The following is a 22,758-nucleotide window of genomic DNA, read 5'->3' on the forward strand; positions in this document are numbered from 1 at the left end:
TCTAGAGGATCCTTTTTTTTTTTTTTTTTCCACAGATTCAGAAATCGCTGGTAAATTAGCAACTACTGAAAAACTTCCGTGTTTTGCATCTAGATACTGCTTTCCAACAAATGTTTAATCAAAGTAGAAGCAGGAAAGTCTGCGAGGATTTGCCTTTCTTTTCAGCGCTCGGAGTACCCTTGAACCCACTTTCAGTAGGAAAATAGCTCTGTGCAGACCTCACGGCTTCCCAACAAACCCACCGCTGTGCTCTCAGAGCACGCCCCAGGAGGTCAGGACTCACCCCCTGCATCCGCGAAACCAAGGCCCTCCCCTCCGGCAATAGCAGGCGCTGTTCCTTTAATTCTGCGCTCACCGGGAGCGTCCGGTCCTCCCGCCTCCTCCTCTGCGGTCCCTCCCTCCTCCCATCGGAGTTTCAGGTGAATGGGTCATCGAGGGAGTAGGCCGGGCACGCCACACCTTGGCGCTCGTGCCCACCTCCTGCTCCCTCTTTCCTCCCGCGGCCGCAGCGGAGTCTGGGGAGAGCAGCCTGGGCGCGAAGCAGTGGGTCCGGGAGCAGCAGGTGGGACCCTGGCCGGCAAAGGTGAGCATGCCCGGGGGCTGGGGTGGGGGAGGAGGACCGCGCTCCCAGTGGAGCCCAGGCTGCTTGAGGGTGGCGCACGGCGGCAGGTGCGCCGGGCTGCAGGTGCGCCCGCCAGGTAAGACTCCCGGCTCCCGCCGCGCACGTGAGCCCGGCGGGAGCAAGTAGGGGCGAGGGAGGCGCGGCGGCCGGAGCTGGGGAAGGGGGTGGGTCTCCGAGGACAAGACGAGGCGTGGGGAGGACGCGGGGCGTTGGTTTCGGTGGCGGTTTCGCCCTGGACGCGGGGCTCGTGAGAACCCGAGAAATGCGGGTGCCAGAAAGCAGCGCTGGGCGACTTGGGGTCTGGCTCCCCTGGCGAGGGGCGACTCGGAAGCTCCCGCGAAGCTTTTCTCCAAATGCTCTAGGCGCCCGGTCGCTTTCTGCTTTCGTGGAGGCGGGAGCCTGGCGAGGGATCCTGCGCTCCGCTCGGGCGCTGCAGACCCGTGGGTCCTCGGGGTCCCCAGTCCCGGTCGGTGACTTGGGTCCCCGCGTCCCGCAGGGTTTTCGCCCATTTGGGTGTCCCATCCCGGGAGAGGGGAGCCAGGGGATCCCCCTGCAGGGTCCCCGCGGCGTGGGGCACCCTAGCTATTCGGAATGTACTCGGGGGAAGTGTGCGCGCCCTGGTCGATGTCAGCTCGGGGACTTCATTTCGAGGGAGGCTGGACTTCGAGGGAAGCTGCTTAGGCTTCGGATATTCTGCCCAGGGGCAGAGCCTGCTGCGGCCACACACTGGTCCGGCCGTTCCCGAGCGCTGTGCATCCGTGGGGCGCTAGGTCGCGGGGACCCGCAGCCCGCCCGGGGCCGCGGACTTTCAGACCTCCTGGGCAGGGCTGGCCTCGGGACCACAAGGAGTGGCCGGCGTCGGGGGAAGTGTGCGGCGACAGGTGGGTAGAGACCAAAATGGCCTCTGCACCTCCGCGCTAGAGCTACACCGAGCCCCTCAGATGGAGTGACTTAGTCCCAGGAGCTGCCTCAACATCCTCGGGCCTGCGCGGGGCTCACTGGGCAAACTGCCACTAGGGGAATTACCTGGGGTGGGGAGGAGGCAGCTTTTCAGGCAGGGTAGTGTGTGGCCCTCGCGGATAACAGGTGTATTCTTGGGATCCCTGGAAAAGAGAAATGCTTCCCAGTAAGGCGCTCAGGTGATTTTTTTTTTTTTTTTCAGATTGAAAACTAGTGGAGGTGAGTTATTCGAACTACCCATCCCCAAGTATAACAGTATAACTTTGCACCGTCCTTACACACCTTGAATTTCTACTTTTTTAATTTGTTAGTTTTTTTTTTTTTCTTTCTTTCTTTTTTTTTTTTTTTGAGCCTTGTAGCCCCAGCTGTCGTGGAAAGCACTATGTAGACCAGGCTGGCCTTGAACTCACAGAGATCCACCTGCCTCTGCCTCCTGAGTTCTGGGATTAAAGTCCCTGTAGCCCCAGCTGTCCTGGAACTCACTATGTAGACCAGGCTGGCCTTGAACTCACAGATATCCGCTTGCCTCTGCCTCCCGAGTGCTGGGATTAAAGGCGTGCGCCACCACGCCCGGTTATTTTATAATTTTTTAAAGCTTTGCCAGGTGCTTCCTTAGCGATGGTGTGCTTAGCGAGTTAGGTTTAAAAAAAAAGTGTCTTTTCGGCAACTTCCAGGCTATTTAGGAAGCAAGAGGTATCGCCTTGTATAGGCCTCAGTGTTAGAAATCCATTTTGAGGGTTTGACGGGGCGGGGGGTGGCTCCGTGGTAGCCCAGGGTTAAGAGTTTCAGAACGCAAAAACCAAAACAAATCACTCCCCAGATTTACATCAAGTTAGAGGCAAAGGATTTAAGAGAAGCCTTTAAGGACTATTCAACTGTAGAGAATTTCAGAGATGGTTCCCATGGAAAAAAGCCGAGGCAGTTTTCAAGCCTGCCCATTGGGAACGCTTCCTTTAAAATGGAGATTTTGTGTGCCACGCCCACATCGGATAGCGAACCCAGGGTCCTGCTCTGCTGGATAAATTCTCCATGACTGAGCTACAACCCCAGTCTCCCATGCAGATTTTTGTTTTAGTTTCTCATCTTGTAGCTCTGATCTAGTTTCTTTTGACTGTTGTGTGGGGCTCCTAGGAGTCTTTCCGAAGTATAGATTTGCTTAGAAATTTGGGGTGGAGCCTGTTATCCTTCCTTTCTAACAGGCTCCTAAATTATGCCCATGCTATTGTTTTTTCCGCCTCCTGCTCCCTCAGATTGTAAGCATGAGTTACTCAAACTGACCTCTACTTGGTATATTTACTGTTAGTTGTGTGAAGTTCAAGGCATTCACTGCTGGACTAAGATCCCAATAATATAGTGCACTGATTTTATTATTTATTGGTTGATCATCATTCCTATGTATTAAGAACTAGTTCCAGGGACTAGGGAAAGTGATGGAACCTCTTGTGTTTCACATGGGCTGGAGACAGTGTGTCCTGTGGTCAGATATGGGGAAAATTTACCCTGATAATAAAATAAATTTGGTATGGAGCTAGTGGCCTGGAGGACATCTCTGAGATTACATTTGAGCTGAGACTTGAACTTCGTGGGCCTTGACTGGCAAGGTCAGGATCTTCCTTGGGAGGCCTCTGAGTAAAGGCAGTTGCTTACCACCAAGCCAAAGATCTGAGTTCAGTCCCCAAACCCCACATGGTAAAAGGAGAGAAACTGAGTCCTGTAAGTTGTCTTCTGACCTGCACATACCATAAATAAATATGTGATAAAGATGCTCCTTGGAAACTGGGGCTGTAGCTCTGTCAGAGTGCTTGTTTAGCCTGCACAAAGCCCTGGGTTCCATCCTCAGCAGGTCAAAAAAAAAAAAAAAAAAAAAAAACTAGCTCCTCAATTCATTCTAGAGAGAGATTTGTAATAATATGTGGTTTTAAGAATTCTGAACTTACATTTATTTATTTGTGTTGTGTATGGGGAGTATATGCATATTTGTGTTTGTGGGGGATATATGCATGGGTGTGGGTGTGCACGTACCAGGTGCACATGTGGAGGTCAGAGAACAACTTGCAGGAGTCAGTTCTCTCTTTGGACCCTGTATGTCTTGGGGATTGAACTCAGGTTGTCAGGATTGGTGGCAAGTAGTCTGTGCTCAGTGAACTGCCTTGCTGGTCCTGTGGTTTAAAAATCATCAGGAGCCAGGTGTGGTGGCTCACACCTGTAATCTTAGCCCTTGAGAAGTTTAGTTAAGAGTGTTGCTAAGAGTTTTGAGGACTTTAAAAAGTACAGTTTGGGATACAGAGTCTTTAGAAGTTTGTCTGATTTCATATTTTTGAGCAATTTTTTTTTTTTTTTGGTCTTTTTTTTGAGACAGGGTCTCGCTGTAGCCCCAGGTAGTCTGGAACTCGCTATCTAGACCAGGCTGACCTGGATTTAACAGAGATCCACCTGCTTCTGCCTCTCTTTAATTTTATTACCTATTTTTAAAAAATATTTTATTATTTTATGTGTATGCATGTATTGCCTGGGTGTAGGTAAGTGCACCCGTGTCATGCAGTGCTTGCGGAGGACAGAAGAGGCTGTCGGAGGCCCTGAAACTGGGGTTACGGATAGTTGTTAGCTGCCATGTGTGTGCAGGGATTTGAACCTGGGTCTTCTGCAAGAACAACCAGTGTTCTTAACCGCTGAGCCATCTCTCCAGCCCAATGCCTAAAATTTTTAAAGGCAAATTGACCGTTGCCATCTGTGATCTAAAAGGGACAGACTCTGCTTAAATGACATTTTTCACTTACAGTTTTCTTTGAAGAAAAATTTCAGAGCAAAAGCACTTTAAGATGTAATTTTTTTTTTTTGGTCTTTGTGAGACAGGGTCTCCCAGTAGCCCCAGCTGGCCTGGAACTCACTATGTAGACCAGGCTAACTCACAGAGATCTGCCAGCCTCTGCCTCTCCAGTGCTGGGCTTAAAGGCAGGCGCCACCACACATGGCTCAAAAAATTTTGCCTGGCATGGTGGTGCATGCCATTAAGCCCAGCACTCAGAAGGCAGAGGCACAGGGATCTCTGTGAGTTTGAGGCAGCCTTGTTTACATAGTGAGCTCCAGGCCAGCTGGGGCTACAGGGAGACCCTGACTCAAAAAGACCAAAAAAAAAAAAAAAAGGCTTTTTTTTTTTTTAAAGACTAGTTTTGGCCAGTAAACATTTTCAAACCAAGAACTTTTATTATATTTGAACATTAGCTGGAGATGCTGTTTTTTTTGTTTTAACATATTCCTGAAGAATCTCCTGGCTCCTTCCACCTGCAGCTACAGAGCTGTCTTCAGTTCCTGCCACTCTTTATGCCTTGGTGATGAAAGTGATTAGTGGGCCTCATCGTCCAAATCCTAGAGCCCCTGTCATTCCTTTTTGTTTTTTCCTTCCCTCTGCACAGACCTAGTGGTGGTGTGCTGGGTGTTGGTCTTCTGCTGCTGGATCTGAAGCTTTATCACAGACTTAGAGACCTTGAAGTCTCCCAGGGCCATTTCCAAAACAAATACTAAGTAACTTGCACTTTGCATAAATAGCAGAAGCTCAAATGGTTATTTGTTATTCTTGGAAGGGGTGGAGTTAGGGCCTAGGGAATATGAAATCTGGCCCTGCAGTTTTGGGTGTTTGTTTTGTTTTGTTTTTAACCATTTCTAGAAGTACAAAGACAGCTCTTAAGATAATTTTTGAGCTATCAGAATGGTCTAAAAGGACATTAAAATATATCAAGTTCTCTAAGGCAGGCATTTCCTGTTTTCCAGTTACTTGTCAAGACATTTATTTGTTTATTTTTATTTTTTAGATCTTTAACAGTCTTGGTTCCCTCCTGGAGAGGTACCCAGTGTGGAACCTGATGTACGTATTTCAGATCTTGTTTATTTCTTTTCTTTTTTAGAGTTAGGGATCTGGAACTCAGGGCCTCATGGGTCTCATACATGTTAGGCAAATGCCCTACCGTTGAGCTACAACATCAGCCCCTTGTGTTTCTTTTTGTTAGCCATAACATTCCTAGATGTGAGTGCTATTTCTGTGAGGGCTCTCTAAGATTTGGATAGCCTTTGTTGAAATTCTTGTCAAAGAAATGCACTTTTTTAGGGGGAGGGAAAGGTACCATTTTTTTTTTTTTTTTTTGGAATGTACCTTTTAAAATGAGCATCTGCTGAGGCAGATTCTCTTTATCCTACACTATAATATTGATCTTTAAAAATATTTTATTTATTATTATTATCATTATTATTATTTGTCTTTTTGAAGCAGGGTCTCCCTGTAGCCCCAGCTGTCCTGGAACTCACCATGTAGACCAGGCTGGCCTTGAACTCACGGAGATCCACCTACCTCTGCCTCCCGAGTGCTGGGGCTACAGGCACGGCACCACCATGCCTGGCTTATTTATTATTTTTATTTTATGTGTATGAGTGTATTGCCTGCATGTATGTTGGTGCACCCTTGTTGTGTAGTGCCCACAGAGGTCAGAAGAGGGCATTGACTCTCCTGGAACTGCAGTTATGGACAGTTGTTAGCTGCCATGTGGGTACTCAGAATTGAACCTGGGTCCTCTGCAAGAGCAGCCAGTGCTCTTAACTGCTGAGCTATCTCCCCAACCCCTATGGTATTCATTTTTATTAATTAAGTTGTTTAGCCATTTTCCCTGTCCACCAATCTCAGGATCTCAGTTTTTGGGAAAGCAGCAGAGAGCAAAACCTCTGGGTTCCAGTAGCAGGTTTACTGTCTTTATTTTATTTTATTGGTGCTGGGGATTGAACTCAGGGCCTTATGAGTGCCACTGAATGCTTTAATACCCCTAGCCCGGAGTTTACATTTTTAAGTGATTTATTCATGCCGCCAAATACCCGAGTGCCTAAACACTTAAATCTCTCACCTTCAGGGTCACCACTTCCCAGAGTTTGAGTGTATTTACGGCTTTTCTCTATTGTACTTACCTCGGCAAGGTCAGAATTAGTCCTCCCTTTTGCAGAGGAGGTAGGTCACTGAAGCAGAGATCAGGAAGTTGTTTTGGCCTCTGAGCTAATAAATGGGAACTGTTAGAGCTACTAGATTTGCTTAAACAACCCTTTAGATCTTACAGAGAGCCCTTGCTCAGTGTAGATGGATTCCTAGCCCCTGGGTTGTTATGCTTTCCAGTGTTTAGTCAGCTGCAAATCTGGATAACCTTGTCTGTGGTTACCACTGGCGACCTCCCTCCAGGTGACCTTAAATGGTCCATTCTTTTCTGCTAATTAGATGCTATTATTTAGCTCCTTGGGAACCTGGCCAATCCTCCAAGTTTATACTCCAGATTCCCAGGATTTTTTCTCTGTGTTCTCCTTTGAAATCTTTTTCAGAAAAGAAACCAAGGTGTGGCAAAAGCTTTTTCAATCAGCTTATTAAAATTGTTTCATAATGTAAACGTCTCCACTATTGGAGGAGACATGGCAACCAAATTCCAAATTCAGGAAATAGCAGTTTGAAAAAGGATTTTGTTTGAATATCTGATAGTTAACACCTGAATCTGAATTAGAGTTTTTAATAACTGCCACCGAGCCTGGAATTCTGTGGATTGTCCTTTGCATTTAAAAAAATCGACTTATTAATTTGTACGGGTGTTTATGTGCATGTGTGTGCCTGTGCCCATGGAGTCCAGAAGAGTCAGATTCCCAGAATTGGAATTACAGGTGGTTGTCACCTGATGTAGGTTCTGGGAACTGAACCCATGTCCTCTGCAGGAGCTAAGCCATCTCTCCAGTTCCTTGTATTGTTTTTTCTTTTTTTTTTTTTCCCTTGTATTGTTTTGAGGCAGGGTCTCCCACTGAAACCAAAGCTGGCCTCATTCTCTCAAATGGTGGGCTTACATAGGTGTGAGCCTGGCTTTGAGAGCAGTCTTGAGTGACTGAGTTGTAGGTATAGCAGGTCTAAGGTTCCTCTAAGGTCCGTATTTGTCACTATTTGACATTAGTCTCAGAAATGAGGTCTCACATTTAGTAATACTCAAATTCAGTTTTTGTTAATGTTCTTTTTCCAAAAGTCATTTAATTTGGACTTTTGCCTTTCAAAATGAGCTTAAATTGCTCATAATATGTATTTCACCTTTAGAGGATGAAGAAATGAGGCTTGGATTGGAGGCGCATTTAGTCCTGGAAGGCAGAAGCAGGCAGATCTCTGTGAGATCCAGGCCAGTCTGGTCTACATAGTGAGTTCTAGGCCAGCCAGGGCTACAAAGAAGGGAGGAAGGGAGAGAAGGAGGGAGGGAAGAGAAGATGAAGACATAGTTATGGGGCTGTATGTACTTAGGATTTGTATACTTTATGTTGTGTATCAGTTAAGTGATTTAAAAAAAAAAAAAGTAAAAGAGGGGCTGGAGAGATGGCTCAGCTGTTAAAGAACACTGGCTGTTCTTGCAGAAGACCCAGGTTCAAATCCCAGCACCCACATGGCAGCTAACAGCTGTAACTCCAGTTCCAGGGGATCCCATAGCCTCTTCTGTCTTCCGAGGGCACTGCACTACACGGGTGCACTTACCTGCATGCAGGCAATACACGCATACACATAAAAATAATAGATAAGCCAGGTGTGGTAGTTGCACACCAGCACTTGGGAGGCAGAGTCAGGTGGATCTCTCTGAGTTCAAGGCCAGCCTGGTCTACATAGTGAGTTCCAGGACAGCTGGGGCTACAGGGAGACCCTGTCTCAAAAAGACCAACCCCCCCCCAAAAAAAAAAACCCAAAACAATGGGGCATGGTGATGCACACCTTTAATCCCAGCACTTGGGAGGCAGAGGCAGGTGGATCTATGAGTTCAAGGACAGCTTGGTCTACATAGTGAAGTTCCAGGCCAGCTGGGGCTACAGGGAGACCCTGTCTCAAAAAAACCCACCTCTCCTCCAAAAAAAACCTCAGAAAACAAAACAGAGATTGTCTCTCCTCATGTTGCTGCCTGTATTGGTGGTTTTTTTTGGTTGTTGTTGGTCTTTTTGAGACAGGGTCTCCTTGTAGCCCCAACTGCCCTGGAACTCACTGTAGACCAGGCTGGCCTTGAACTCCCAAGTGCTGGGATTAAAGGTGTGGGCCACCACGCCTGGCTGCTTGTATTGGTGTTACTAAGAGTTTCATTTTTAAGTTTTTTTTTTTCCCTAACATGGCTGAGCAGAATTTTATTCTTAGAGATTTGGAATGAATGATGTGGAAACAATTGCTGTTAATTTTACAGAACAAAGTTCTAAAAGTTTAAATTGACTGACTATTCCTAAGACAATAATGCATGATTGCACAGACATTTTATTTTTTAAGTTATTATTTTATTTTATTTTATTTTATCTTATTTTATTTTTGAGGCAGGGTCTCCTGTAATCCCAGCTAGCCTGAAACTGGTTGTGTAGAACAGACTGGCCTCAATTGCACAGAGATCCACCTTCCTCTGACTCCCCAGTGCTGGTATTAAAGGATGAAACATGATGCCCGGGCTTTATTTTTTTTAATTATGTGTATATGTCTGTGTGAATATGTACACAAGAGTGCAGGCGCCTATGGAGACCAAAAGCATTGGGTCCCCCTGCAGTTGGTTACAGACAGTTGTGTGCTGCCTAATGTGGGTGCTAGGAACTGAACTTGGGTCCTCTATAAGAGCAGTATGTGCTCCTAACTGCTGAGCCAGCCCTCCAGCTCCCAGACTTTATTGAAAATGGGAAAAGAATTAACATTTTAATATGCCCAGATTATGGACCTTTCTCAGGTGTCACTTGCAGGAAATACTTTGCTAAATAATTCTGATACTTTTCCATTGCCTTCAACCTGAAGCACAAGGGGGTTTGTAGGCAGAAGTATCCATAGTCCAATCTGATTCATGTAAATGTTGAGTAAATATTTGCACATCTTCCATGTGCCAGGTACTGTTTTAATCAGTGAACCACATGCAAAAATTCCTGCTCACATGGAGTTTACCTAGTGGATCTAAAGTTCTCTTTCTAATCAATTACCACTGTTGCCTGGAAAGAACTTATTGCTGCTTCAACATACCTAACCTGATGGGCATGTGATGCTGAAATGCAGCACTGAAACTGGCTTTTCTTTCTTTTTACATTTATTTATTATTTATTTACTTGTTTTGTACGTGTATGTGTGAGAAGCATGCATGTGTGCACATGCATACTGCAGGACCATGTGTCCTCAGAGGACAACTTTTGGGAGTCCATTCTTTCCTTCCACCATGTGGGTCCTGAGGATTGAACTCAGGTCATCAAGCTTAGTGACAATTACCTTTACCTGTTGAGCCATCTCACTGGCCCCTTCTTAGCATTTCTAGGACTGAACTTTTTAGATTAGACTTCAGCCCTTTTAGGTCTGTCAGTATTTTTCCAGAAGAGCTCTTGGTACCATGGAACCACCTTGTACTGAGGTGGATCATGTCCAGCTTCACTGCTTCATGGACATTAACACCAGCTAGTATATCTGTTCTGGTGAGTTTTCTATTGCTATGATAAAACACTGGCCACAACCAGCTTGGGGGAGGAAAAGGTTTATTTCATCTTACAGTTCCTACCATCAGGGCAAGAGTTTGTAGGTAGGAGCTGAAACAGAGACCATGGAGGAATGCTGCTTACTGGCTTTCTTCCCTGACCTGTGCCCAGCCTGCTTTCTTAAACAACCCAGAACCACCTGCTCAGGGTTGGCACCACCCACATTGGGCTAGATCCTCACAGTCAGGGAAATGCCTCACTGACATAGCCACAGGCCAGTTCAATAGAGGAAATTCCCCAATTGAGGTTCCCAGCTATGTCAGGTTGACAACCAAAGCCAACCATGATATCCCAAATGAAACTCATTTTTATTTTTTTTTGTTTTTGAGACAAGGTCTCACTATGTAGCACTGACTGGCCCAGAACTCAGAGAGATCCACCTGCCTTTGCCTCTGCCTCCCAAGTCCTGGGATTAAAGATGTGTGTCACCATGCCTGGCCTGTTTTAACATCTGATAGTGGAAAGTACATGAGATATGGGTCAAGTTACATTTCAGTCACTCACTGGTTTCCTTCTGGCTTTGAGCCTGTCACTTCCAAGTCTTTCCAGTCCCCTCTGCATTTGTAAAGTAGCCAATCAGGATGGTTTTGAGACTGAAATGGAATTTATGTAAAGCGCCTAGAACCTGAGTAGATATCCAAAACTAGTTTTTTGGCCTCTCCTAGTTCCTGAGCTGGTGCTGCATCACCTGTGGGGTTTGCTGCTGCTGGTCCCTCTTACCTGTCTCTCTGTCCTAACTCATTCATACCTCCACCACTGAGAATCATAACTGGCTCACTACTTCCTACTTGAATGAGATGAGAAACTACTACCAGACTTTCAAAACTCTCTGTATTCTCACTGTAGTCTTGTATTAACAGATAAAAAGATCCTTATAGGCATTCTCTCTGACCCATAAACCAGCCCCCTGCCCACCTTTTTTCCTTCCAGGACCCCTATTTATGGCTCCTTATCTTTAAATCTTCCCCTTTCCATACTCTCATCATGTAGTCATGTAGTTCAGCCCCTAAATAATGCCTGATATAGTTGCTGTTTTGTGTGTGACCTGCTGGAGAAGTTTGTCTCATCCTCTGCATAGTTAAGTTCCTTAATAAATGTGTGTTGATTTCGTGAAATTGCCTCTCAGATGTTTAAGAATTTCTGCTCTGAGGAGTTTTGGAACAAAATTATTCTGCTCTTTTCTGAGGAAAGTTCTCTTAAGTGTGTATTTTATGTTTTTCTGCTTTCATAAAAATGACACCTTTAAACACTTGAAAAAGGAGAAAAGGGAAAAATATTCACAACCCCACCATTTGTGCACATTTCCTGCAATGGTTTTTAGTAACACTTTAAATTAGGCTGTGCTTTAGTTAACACTGAAGTCCTCATAGGTACCAGACACTGCTGTAGATTCACTTTCAAAGGGAGCTTTAAATAATTAATTTTCTTGCAGTACTGGGGATCGAATCCAGGACCTTGAGTGTGCTAGGTGTGCTCTACCACTGAGTTATAGTCATCCACTTTTTTTTTTCTTTTTTCTTTTTTTAAAAAGGATCATACTATGTTGTACTGTGTTGCCTAGGTTGATCTCAAACTCTGGGTCCTTCTGTCCAGTCTTCCTGAGTAGCTAGGATTTCAGGTATGCACCATTGTATCTGGCGTTGAAATCATTATTTTATTTAAAAAATGTTACAATTTATTTTTATTTTCTGTGTATGAGTGTTTTGCTGGCATGTATGGAAGTGCACCTGTGTTGTACAATCCCTTGGAAATGGAGTTTTAGATCACCGTGTGGGTGCTGGGAATTCACCTGGGTCCTGTACAGCAGCAGCTAGTGCTCTTAACCAATAAACCATCTCTCCAGCCACTATCTATCTATCTATCTATCTATCTATCTATCTATCTATCTATCTATCATCTATCTATCTATCTATCTATCATCTATCTATCTATCTATCTTATCTATCATCTATCTATCATCTATCTATCTATCTATCTATCTATCTATCTATCTATCATCTATCTAATCATCTATCATCATCTATCTATCTATCTGTCTATCATCTATTATTTATTATTTTTGGTCTTTTTGAGACAGGGTCTCTCTGTAGCCCCAGCTGTCCTGGAATTCACCATGGAGACCAGGCTGGCCTTGAACTCACAGAGATCCGCCTGCCTCTGCCTTCTGCTTCTTTTTCTTTTTTTATTTTGGTCATTTTGAGACAGGGTCTCTCTGTAGCCTGGATTCCCTATGGAGATCAGGCTGGCCTTGAACTTAACAGAGATCCACCTGTCTCTGCCTCTTGAGTGCTGGGATTAAAGGCGTGCACCACCACGCCTGGATATAATTAATTTTTAAATAAAACTTCTGACATTTTATTTATGTGTCTGTGTGTGTACGATGGCACACGTGGAGTCAGAGGACAACTTCCAGGAGTCATTCTCTTCTTCCACAATGTGTGTTCCAGGAATTCAGGGGCTCCGCTTTCTTCTTTCTCAGATAGGGGCTCATGCTAACCTAAAAATTTTTACTTTTTCTTCCTGGGCATGGATGGTGTCACACCTTTAATCCAAGCACTGGAGGAGGTGGAGGTAGCTGGAATCTTTGTCAGTTCAATGCTAGTCTGATCTACATACGAAGTGAGTTCCTGGCCTGCCAGGGTACTTAGTGAGACCCTGCATCCAAAAACAAAACAAAACCAAAACCACAAAAAATTCTTTTTCTTTATATGTCTTTGTTTTTGGTAGTATCTATTTAAAAATTTTTCCTTCTGTGTTATAAAAATACTACTTTATGAAGTTATTACTGTAACTTAGAATTTCTAGTTTAAAGGTACTTGTGTGCAATGGCTGTGCAGGGTACTGATGCCTGGAGGAATACTAGATTTCTGTGCTTAAGGAACTAATGGTCTATCACTTGAAAGTGGGAGGGGAATAGAGAAGTAACTTTTGAGTGATTGGAGTCTTCAGGTTTCTTTGTGATGCAAAACCCTTTGAGCCTTAGTAGTAATTCCAGTGCCCTACTTCTCTTACTTAGGTTTGCTTATCTTGGGAGCTGTGAGGCATTGCTTATCTTGAAGATCAGCTGACCAGCGAAGCCACCATGTCGGTGAGGCCTTTTGAAAGTCCACCTCCTTATCGACCTGATGAATTGTAAGTAAATAATCCTTCAGATTCTTTCTTTTCTAATGAGGCCTATTACCTGTAAAAGAAACTTTCAGTAAGTATTTGTTTTTAAAATTAAGCTAGAGGGCTTGAGCTATAGCTCAGTGGTAGAGGGCTTGTGTCATATACATGAGGCCCCTAGGCGCAATCCCCAGTACTGCCAAAAACTAAACAAAACCAAAATAAAATAAATAACTTTCCCCTCTCCCTTTTGGACTGGGAATGTGGCTCAGTTGATAAAATATTTGTCTAGCATGCACAGAGCCCTGGGGTTGATTCTTAGTACTACATGGTGGCACACACCTGTAATCCCAGCACTTGAGAGATGGAGGCAGGAGAATCAGAAGTTCGGCTACATAATGAGCTTGATGGAGGCTATCCAGGACTACATGAGACCCTATCTCCAAAAAAATTAAAGTTTGATGTATTGGTGCATGCCTGTAGTCCTAGTCGGGAGGCAGAGACAGAAGGATGGCCATAAATTTGAGGCAGCCTGATCTGTCTAGCAAGTTTCAGGCCAGTTAGGGCTACAAGGTAAAACTGTCTCAAAACAAAAAAAAAGACAAAACCCCCCCCCCCCAAAAAACAAAAAACCAAAACCAAGCAAACTAAATAAATACGACATGAGTGCACTCACACTCACGTACATGCAGGTGATGCATTCATACACATAAAATAAAAATAATAAATAAAAAGATTAAAAAAATTTAAAAAGTAGCAGTTTTATTGAGAGAAAATTCACATGCCATATGGTTTACCCATATAAAATAAACCACCCATTTGTTTTTAGTATGCTCACAGGCTTACAATTATCACAATTAATTTTAGAACATTTTGTCACCTTCCAAAGAAACTTTCCATTAACAGTCACTTCCCCAGTTCTTGAGAAGCCCAGGCAATCGCTAACCTAATTTCTATCTCTGTTTTTCTGTTCTGGGCATTTCATATCAATGGACTCACATGACATGTAGCTTTTTCTGACTGGCCTCTTCACGTAGCATGTTTTCCATGTTGTTAACTTAAAAAAAATTCTTGCAGTGTTCTAGCATGGTAATACCTACTTTGATCTTCTTTCTGTATTGATAAGTTTAAAACTGATACCTACCACTATGTAAAACAAAGTTGAGGGTTCTTGTAGCTCTTGGCCATTTGGGGACGTACCAATGAATTCCTAAATCTTCTGTGAAATGTTGATAGGGATTCCTTCCTTAAGGAGTTTGTAGTTTAAATTCTAATAACTGGTGCAGTAAAAAATTAGGGAAAAACACGTTCAATGCCTTCTACTACACTCTCATAACACAGTCAATAAAAAATGCTTCTGTGACCTCTGATCCACAAAATACGTGAGACTTTCTTCTTACTAGCAGCCATGTGGTCAGTTCTGTCGTAGACACTGAGTATCCTCCAGGTCAGTTCTGACCATTTGACCATACCTACCTGAAGAAAGTGTAGATGTAGGTCTCCAGTGCAGGTTGTGGCCTGCACTCTGACTGACTGGCTGTAAGTTGGGGTTCCTACAACCACTCCTTGGGTATAGCATTTCTACATGCTCCTCAGGAACATGCAGTGCCCTAGTATCTGGAATCTCTCTGAATCTAGCCCTTTGGGTATATATGGAAGCTTTGTTATGTGGGCATGATTGCTTAAGCCACTGACTGTTTATGGTTTCCACATGGCCTTCAGCCCTTCTTCCCTTCTCCAGTGTGAGAGAGAGGCTGAAAATCCCTGGCTCATCATGATTTGGTCTTAATTGTGACGAGGCCCCTTCCTGAAGCCAGCTTCAGCTTCTGTGCTAGAAACTGAGCCCTCTCACAGAAATCCGAGTCAGGAGAGCATCTGTGGTTAGCCTTCTTTAAATTAAAAATTTTTCAAAATTTTTATTTATTTAAATGTTTTATTTCTTATTTTAATTTTAATATTCATTTATTCATTTATTATTTATTTTAAGTGCTGCGATTGAAGGCGTGCGCCACCACGCCCAGTGTTATTATTTTTATTTTGGGTGTATGAGTGTATTGCCTGCACCCCTGTCATCCAGTGCCTGAGGAGTATAGAGGAGGGCATTGGATTCCCCTGGAACTGGAGTTAAGGCTGGTTGTTAGCCACCATGTGGGTGCTGGGATTTGAATCCGGGTATTCTGCAAGAGCAACTCGTGCTCTTAACCGCTGAGCCATCTCTCCAGCTCCAACCTTTTGTAAATTTTAATGAAAAAAAAATTGATTCTTTCATAGTCTCTGTCTCTGTCTTAGTCTGTCTCTGTCTCTGTCTCTGTCTCTCTCTCTCTCTCACACACACACACACACAGACACACACACACACACAGTGCTTTGATCACAGCCCTCCCATCCTCCCCCTTATTCCCTTCCTTCTCCCACTGAGCTCCTTCTTTTGTTCCAAGTTTCTGTCCTGCTTTCAGATTCACCTCTCCCCTCCCCCCAACCCCCGTTAATTAGGGTTGCCTGCATGAGCATGGTAGGGGATTGTATACTGAGCCAGGGCATTTTACCAGTGTCTGTACCACTCACCATTGAAGAATATGACTAGCCTCCCCCAGGAACCATTAACTTCCTGTAGTTCCTGGGGAGGGTGGGGCTCATGACTCTTTCCCCATCCCTGGGGTCTTTATTATTGCATTCTCTTGTACATCCCAAATAATTCTGTTTAATTTTACTTGTATTGATATAGTAACACTATATGTGTCTTATTTCCTCTCTTGTTTCTTTTGGCATTTCCCATAAGATGCCTCCATGTAGCTGCATGTATTCACAGTTGAGCATTTTTTTATATCACAGTAGCACTAGACTGGAGATAGAGCTCAGTGTAGAGTGTATATACTGGATATATATTGGATTCCCAGCATCGCAAATTAAAAATAAAAGCAACAGCAAAAGATAAAATATGAACTATATAATCTTTACATTTTCTTACAGTCACAATAACAATAAAAAGAAAATTTTATTTTAATGTATTTAACAACAGATATATCTAAAATATTTCAGCAAGTGATTATATTAAATAAATGATTCATAATACTGCACTTAGTAATTCATGGCTGTAATCCTAGCACTTGAGAGGCTGAGGCAGGGGGATTACTTTGACTTCGAGGCCAACCTGAGCTACAGAATGAGAAACCTGTCATTTGAAAACACAAAATAATGGAGCTGGAGAGATGGCTCAGTGGTTAAGAACACTGACTGTTCTTGCAGAAAACCTGGGTTCGAATTCTAGCACCAACATGGCGGCTAACAACTGTCTGTAACTCCAGTTCCAGGGGAACTGACAGCCCTTCTGTCTTCTGCGGGCATTGCATGACATGGATGCGCTTATCTACATGCAGGCAATATATGCATACACATAAAATAGAAATAATAAAATATTGAAAAAAAAGAAAACAGAATAAAACAAATATTTATGAAATTCTCTGTGTTCTGTTTGCATACCACATCTCTGAAATCCACTGTGAACCTTACCCACTTAGCAGTATGTCTGAGTTTAGAATAACATAAGTCCCAGTGCTCCCTAGACCCCTGTGCCTAGGGGCTGCCCCATGGCACAGCTCTGTAATCCATCTCATGGGTATGTCGCAGTTACTCATTCCATTGTGGGTGGACATCTGGACTTTTTCCAGTTTTGGGTTATCAGAAGCAACACTGTTATGAAGTTTTACACTGTTGATGGGAGTGTCATTGATTGGTACAATCAGTTTGGAAAACAACTTGGCATGGTCTAGTAGAGTTGAAGGTACACAAATCATGTGACCCAGAAATCCCACTCCTTCGTTGATACCTTAGAAAAATAAGTGCTTTTGTATACCAGAATATATATTCAAGGCTGTTCAGAGCTGAACTGTTCACAATACCCCCACACAGAGACAACGCAAAAGGAATTTTAGCTTGACATTTTTAAAGGCCAGTGGTTGCTCTGGTTTCCCCATTTCCCTTCTGTTTTCATTCTCACACACAGATACTATCTTTGAATTCCCATGATCATCAGCAGCTGCAGGTAGCCAGATAAGTTGCTGGGGCAGAGGAAGGTAGTCTGAAGGCAAAAAACCAAAGGGGCTCAGGGAACTTTCCCTCCTCAGGGCTCAAAGTGATCTCATTTTAGTGTTTCCAACACAGATAGTCAAGTTGTGATTAAATTACTTGGCATGTGGAAAGTTTATTAGTTTCTTTTTGTTTTAAGACAGGGTCTCACTGTGTATCCCTGATTGGCTTGGGACTCAGTCTATAGACAAGGCTAGCCTTGAACCCACAGAAATCTGCCTCCCTCTGCCTCCCGAGAGCTGGGATTAAAGGTGTGTGCCACCATACCCAGTGTGAAGAATATTTGATAAAGGGGATTCAAAATCCAATTAGGTATGCTCTGATAGCTCTTACTGTTGGTTTACTTTGCGTTTGTGCTGTAATTGACTATAGATTATGCAGTGACTTGCTCAGTATCTTGCTTCTTGAGTAAGATTTTTTTTTTTTTCCCTGAGAGTAATTGGGATTGAATGCAGGGCTTTGTGCTGGGCAAGTGCTCAGACACTGAACTGGGTTCCCTAAGATTGCTTTTTTTTCCTTTAGTTCTGTGTCTCCACTGCCCAGCACAGTGCCCAGCATAAGTCAACCCTTGGCAGCTCCAGCAGTCAGCCTTCAAATGAATAAATGAATGAGAGTGTACTTTCTTAAGTAGGAGACTGAAACTGCTAGGAATTGCACATGACCCTGACTAGGCTGGTGCAGGTGCTGTGTTTGAATGCTCCTGCCTTGCACTACACAGGCAGAAAGGTTGATACCATTGTTCTGAAACTGCCTGGGTCCCATCCACACATGCTATGATTTCACTGATATGATGTGCATCGCCTGAGATTTTCTTCCCCGTGGAGCTGGGAGTGGAACCCAGAAACTTTGCACTTGCTAGGCAAATGGTAACGCTGGGTGACAGCACCAGCCTCACCATTATTTTCTAAATAATCCTTATTTGGAGCAAATTTTGAGAACCTTTGCAGTCTAGTGTACTGGAGCAGTCATTGTCAAGGTGTGTTTCCAAGAGCAGCAGTGTCTGCATCACCTGGAGCTTGATGTACTTGTTCCACCTGAGAACCCAGCAACTCTGCGGCTGGTGGCCAGTCTTCAACCTTTCAACAAGCCTGTCAGGTGATTCCAGTGCACAGGTCCCTTTACTGTTCAGTGGGACATTTGTTTACCAATGACTAATTTCACTCTGAGCACTTTATTGTTTGCCTTTCAGCAAACCCAATCATTATGCACCAAGCAATGACATATATGGTGGAGAAATGCATGTTCGACCAATGCTGTCTCAGCCGGCGTATTCTTTTTATCCAGAAGATGAAATTCTTCACTTCTACAAATGGACATCACCTCCAGGAGTGATTCGGATTCTGTCTATGATGATTATTGTGATGTGCATCGCTATCTTTGCCTGTGTTGCTTCCACACTTGCGTGGGACAGAGGCTATGGAACCGGCATCTTAGGAGGTGGCCTAGGCTACCCTTATGTAGGAAGTGGCTTTGGTAGCTATGGAAGTGGTTATGGCTATGGTTATGGCTACGGTTATGGCTATGGAGGAGGGTATACAGATCCAAGAGCAGCAAAGGGTTTCATGTTGGCCATGGCAGCCTTTTGTTTCATTGCTTCCCTGGTGATATTTGTTACCAGTGTAGTAAGATCTGGAATGTCCAGGACAAGAAGATATTACTTGACTGTGATCATAGTAAGTGCCATCCTGGGCATCATGGTGTTCATTGCTACAATTGTGTATATAATGGGAGTCAACCCAACTGCCCAGTCCTCTGGATCGATATACGGTTCACAAATATATGCCCTCTGCAACCAGTTTTATACTCCTGCTGCTACTGGACTCTACGTGGATCAATATTTGTATCACTACTGTGTGGTGGATCCTCAGGAGGTAAGAATAGTGTTTTTCCTGTCTCGTCCCCCTTCCCCCCTGCCCCTTCTTAAGATCAGAGGCACTCTGTAATGCATTCACTCTGGAACACTTAAATAGTCATGTTGCTGAACATGATGGTGCCCACCTTTAATTCTAGCACTTGAGAGGCAGAGGCAGGAAGATCTCTGTGAGGTTTGCCTAGCAAGTTCCAGGTGGACTGGGGCTACAGGGAGACTGTCTCAAAAACAAAAAATCAATGTCAAGGTTTCACTTTTAATTAGGTCAAAATTTTGGGGAGGTCTGGGTGTCATTATTAAGGTATAAGTAACATTTCATATAATTGTATTTAAAGAATACTCAGTGGTTTGTAATGTAGTCACAGAATTGTGCAAATGTCATGATAATTTTAGAACATTTTCACTGTTCTCTAAAGAGAAACTGTATCTCTAGGAGTTGCTCACTTTTCCTAACCTCTCTAGGTTTGCCCACTCTCAGGTGGTTCTTGTGTTGGCTTCTTTGACTTAACGTAATGTTTTTAAGGTTTATATTTTGTCATGTGTAAGTCCTTTATTTCTTTTTATTGATGAATGTTAATATTATTTTTGTGTGTATGAGTGTATTGCCTGTGTGTGCAAGTGCACCTGTGTCGTGCAGTGCCCTTGGAGGTCAGAAAAAGGTGTTGGATCGCCTGGAACTGGAAAAAGGTGCTGGGACTCAAATCTGGGTCCTCTGGAAGAGCAGCCAATGCTCTTAACTGCTGAGCCATCTCTCCAGCCCCCGATGAATATATTTCAATACATATGTCACATTTTATTTACATGTTTGTAAACATTAGAGCTCTTTCCGCATTGTCTGTTATAAATATGATCTTTGATGTACAAGTGGTGAGCTTGGTGCTGACTCAAGTTTTTGAGGAACTGCCAGAGTTTTCCAAAGACACTGCACCATTTTACAGTCTCTAGAAATGTATGAGGGGTCTAACTCTTCTATTTTCTCACCCAGTGCTTGTTATTGTTAGTCTGTCTGATTCTAGTGCTAATGGGCGTGACATGGCACTTCACTGTAGGTGTTTGTTTTAAAAAGGGTGCCACCTTGCCTAGCTTGTATTTTTTTTTTTTTTTTTGTGGTCTTTTTGAGACAGGGTTTCCCTGTAGCTCCAGCTGGTCTGGAACTTGCTGTGTAGATCAGGCTGGCCTCGATCTCACAAAGATCCACCTGCCTCTGCCTCTGGTTCTAAGTGCTGGGACCCTGAGCATATTTTTATCTGTTTACTGAAAATTTTTTTTTTATCATTGGATATTCAGAATCTTACTCATTTTTAAAAAAAATTATTTTTATTTTATTTTATATATATGAGTGTCATGCCTGCATATATGTAAGTGCTTCTGTGTTGTGCAGTGGTGGTGGAGGCCAGAAGAGGGTGTTGGATTCCCTGGAACTGGAGTTATGGATGATTGTTTGCTGCCATGTGGGTGCTGGAATTCGAACCTGGGTCTTCTGCAAAAGCAGCCATTGCTCTTAATCACTGAGCCATTTCTCTAGTCCCCTTATTCATTTTTAAAATTGGTCTATCTTTAATTTTTCTATAATTTGTATACAAGTCTCTTATGAATGATGTGCAAATATTTCTTATTTTGTCATGCTGTTTTCATTTTTTTGATATTTGCCAAAACGTTAAAAAAAAGAAATTTAGTTTTTATGTGTACGAGTGTATTGCCTGCATGTATGTGAGTGTACGTGCTTCAGAGGTCAGAAGAGGATGTTGGATTTCCCTGGAGTTAAGTATGGTTCTTAACCACCATGTAGGTACTGGGAATTGAACCTGGGTCCTCTGCAAGAGCAGTCAGTGCTCTTAACCACTGAGTCATCTCTCCAACCCCCCACAAAACTTTTTAGTTTTGATGGAATCTCATTTATCTGGTTTTTCTTTGGTTCCTGTGTGTTGAGCATCTTATCAAACAAAGAATGGAAATGTCTTTGTTGAAAGGACATTTCTCCCTTAAATTTTTTTTTTGTTGTTTTTTGAAGAATCTCTCTGTGTAGCCCACATTGGCCTAGAACTTGTGAGTCTGCTGTAGCCTCAGCTCCTGAATGCTGGGATTACAGGCATATGTACCATCTTGCCTGATCCATTAAATATTCTTCATGCCATTGTTCAAAATGAATTGACCATATGAGTGAGGGATATAATAGCTCAGTGGTACAAGACTTGCCTATCATGCATAAGACATGCCCTGGATTTTAAAAAATGAGGCTCAGTGGGTAGAGTGTTTGCACAACCATGAGGACCTGAGTTTGGATCCCCAGGCATGGTGGCTGTGTACCTGTAACCCCAGTACTGGGGAGACACAGATCAGCAGATCCTAGGGGCTCTTTGGCGACCAGTCTAGCTGAAGTGGTAAACTCCAGGTTCACTGAGAGACCATGTCTCAAAAAATGAGGTTGAAAAAAATAAGGTGGAGAGTGATAGAGGAAGACTCTCCCTGTTGACCTTTGGTCTGCATGCGTGCACATAAGCAAGTGCAACGGTGCAATGAACATGGCGGGGAGGGGGGCGACACACAATACTGCATGTCCCTCCCCGCACAGACAAATTGACCATAAATGTGAACGTTTATTTTTGAACTCTCATTTGAATTCATTAATCTATGTTTCTGTCCTTACACCAACACTGCACTGTCTTTTTATTAGAACTTTACATTAAGTTTTGAGATTGTGAAGCAGGAAGTCTCTATATTAAAGACGGTTTGGCTGAATTCTGGGTTCCTTACATATCTGCATGAATTTTTAGGACCAGTTTTTCTATTTTTGCAAAATGCCTGCAGAATCTTGAAGAGTTGCACCGAATCTGCAGATCAGTTTGGGAGAATCTTGTTATCATCACCATTATAAGTCTTCCAGTCAGTGACCACAGGGCATCTTTCCAGTTTTCTCTTTCTTGCAAGTGTTTAGTAGTTTTCAGTGTTATTTTAAAAAGCTGTCCAGGTGATTCAGTTGCTGATGGGGTTAAGAACCCTTCAGAAACTGTGAATCATCTTATAAAACCATAAAACCATAAATGTTTCTTCTTGCTTTTTTTTCCCTCCTCACACTGACTCAGGAATTCCCATTCTTTTACTTGGATGAGTCACTCTTTTGCGGTTAGACTTTCTCCACTGACTACCTGTTTTATTTTGAAGATTGAGCAAATCCCTGCAGGCATAGGTTTTTAGAATGCTAGTTGTTTCTGTTCAGACGTGTCTGTGGCAAATAAGGATTGAGACTCTGGAATTGATGCTCTCATCTCACCACACTCCCATCCCTCTAAATCCTCTGACTACTTGAAACCTATAGTCTCTGAAAAAGGATGTCACTGTGAGATAGACAGCTGGAAGGAGAGCCTCCTGTTAGCAATTAGTGGATATCCAGTACTTGCCTCAAATTCAAGTGCCTCCTGGGCCAGTGTGCCATTTAATACAGGTATCAGACACTGGATGAAGCAACAGGAAGAGGAAGTTTCATTGTTGCAGGCCCTTCTAGTACAAGGCATTGAAAACAGAAAAACCTGCTAGACCAAAGGAATCATTCGTCCATTTGCTCTAATTTATAGCTTGGTTAGATCCAGGTCTTCATCAT

The 22,758-nt window shown here is 43.5% G+C and overlaps 1 protein-coding gene across 2 annotated transcripts in view; it reads left to right on the plus strand.

Annotated features, from left to right (window-relative positions):
* Positions 1-431: 431 nt before the first annotated feature.
* Ocln (occludin) overlaps positions 432-22,758 on the plus strand; it is a 63,145-nt gene continuing 40,818 nt past the window's right edge. Inside the window, exons 1-4 of one of the 2 annotated variants that reach the window (XM_017799579.2) lie at positions 432-583; positions 5,392-5,444; positions 13,116-13,231; positions 18,480-19,161. In XM_017799579.2, the coding sequence (XP_017655068.1) occupies positions 13,182-13,231; positions 18,480-19,161 (732 nt within the window). In that variant the 5' untranslated portion in view covers positions 432-583; positions 5,392-5,444; positions 13,116-13,181. The remainder of the gene's footprint in view (positions 584-5,391; positions 5,445-13,115; positions 13,232-18,479; positions 19,162-22,758) is intronic. The other variant, XM_008838853.3, reaches the window with a different exon arrangement.

This window comes from Nannospalax galili, unplaced genomic scaffold (genome assembly GCF_000622305.1).
Source record: "Nannospalax galili isolate Female #2095 unplaced genomic scaffold, S.galili_v1.0 scaffold518, whole genome shotgun sequence".
Classification (NCBI taxonomy): Eukaryota; Metazoa; Chordata; class Mammalia; order Rodentia; family Spalacidae; genus Nannospalax; species Nannospalax galili.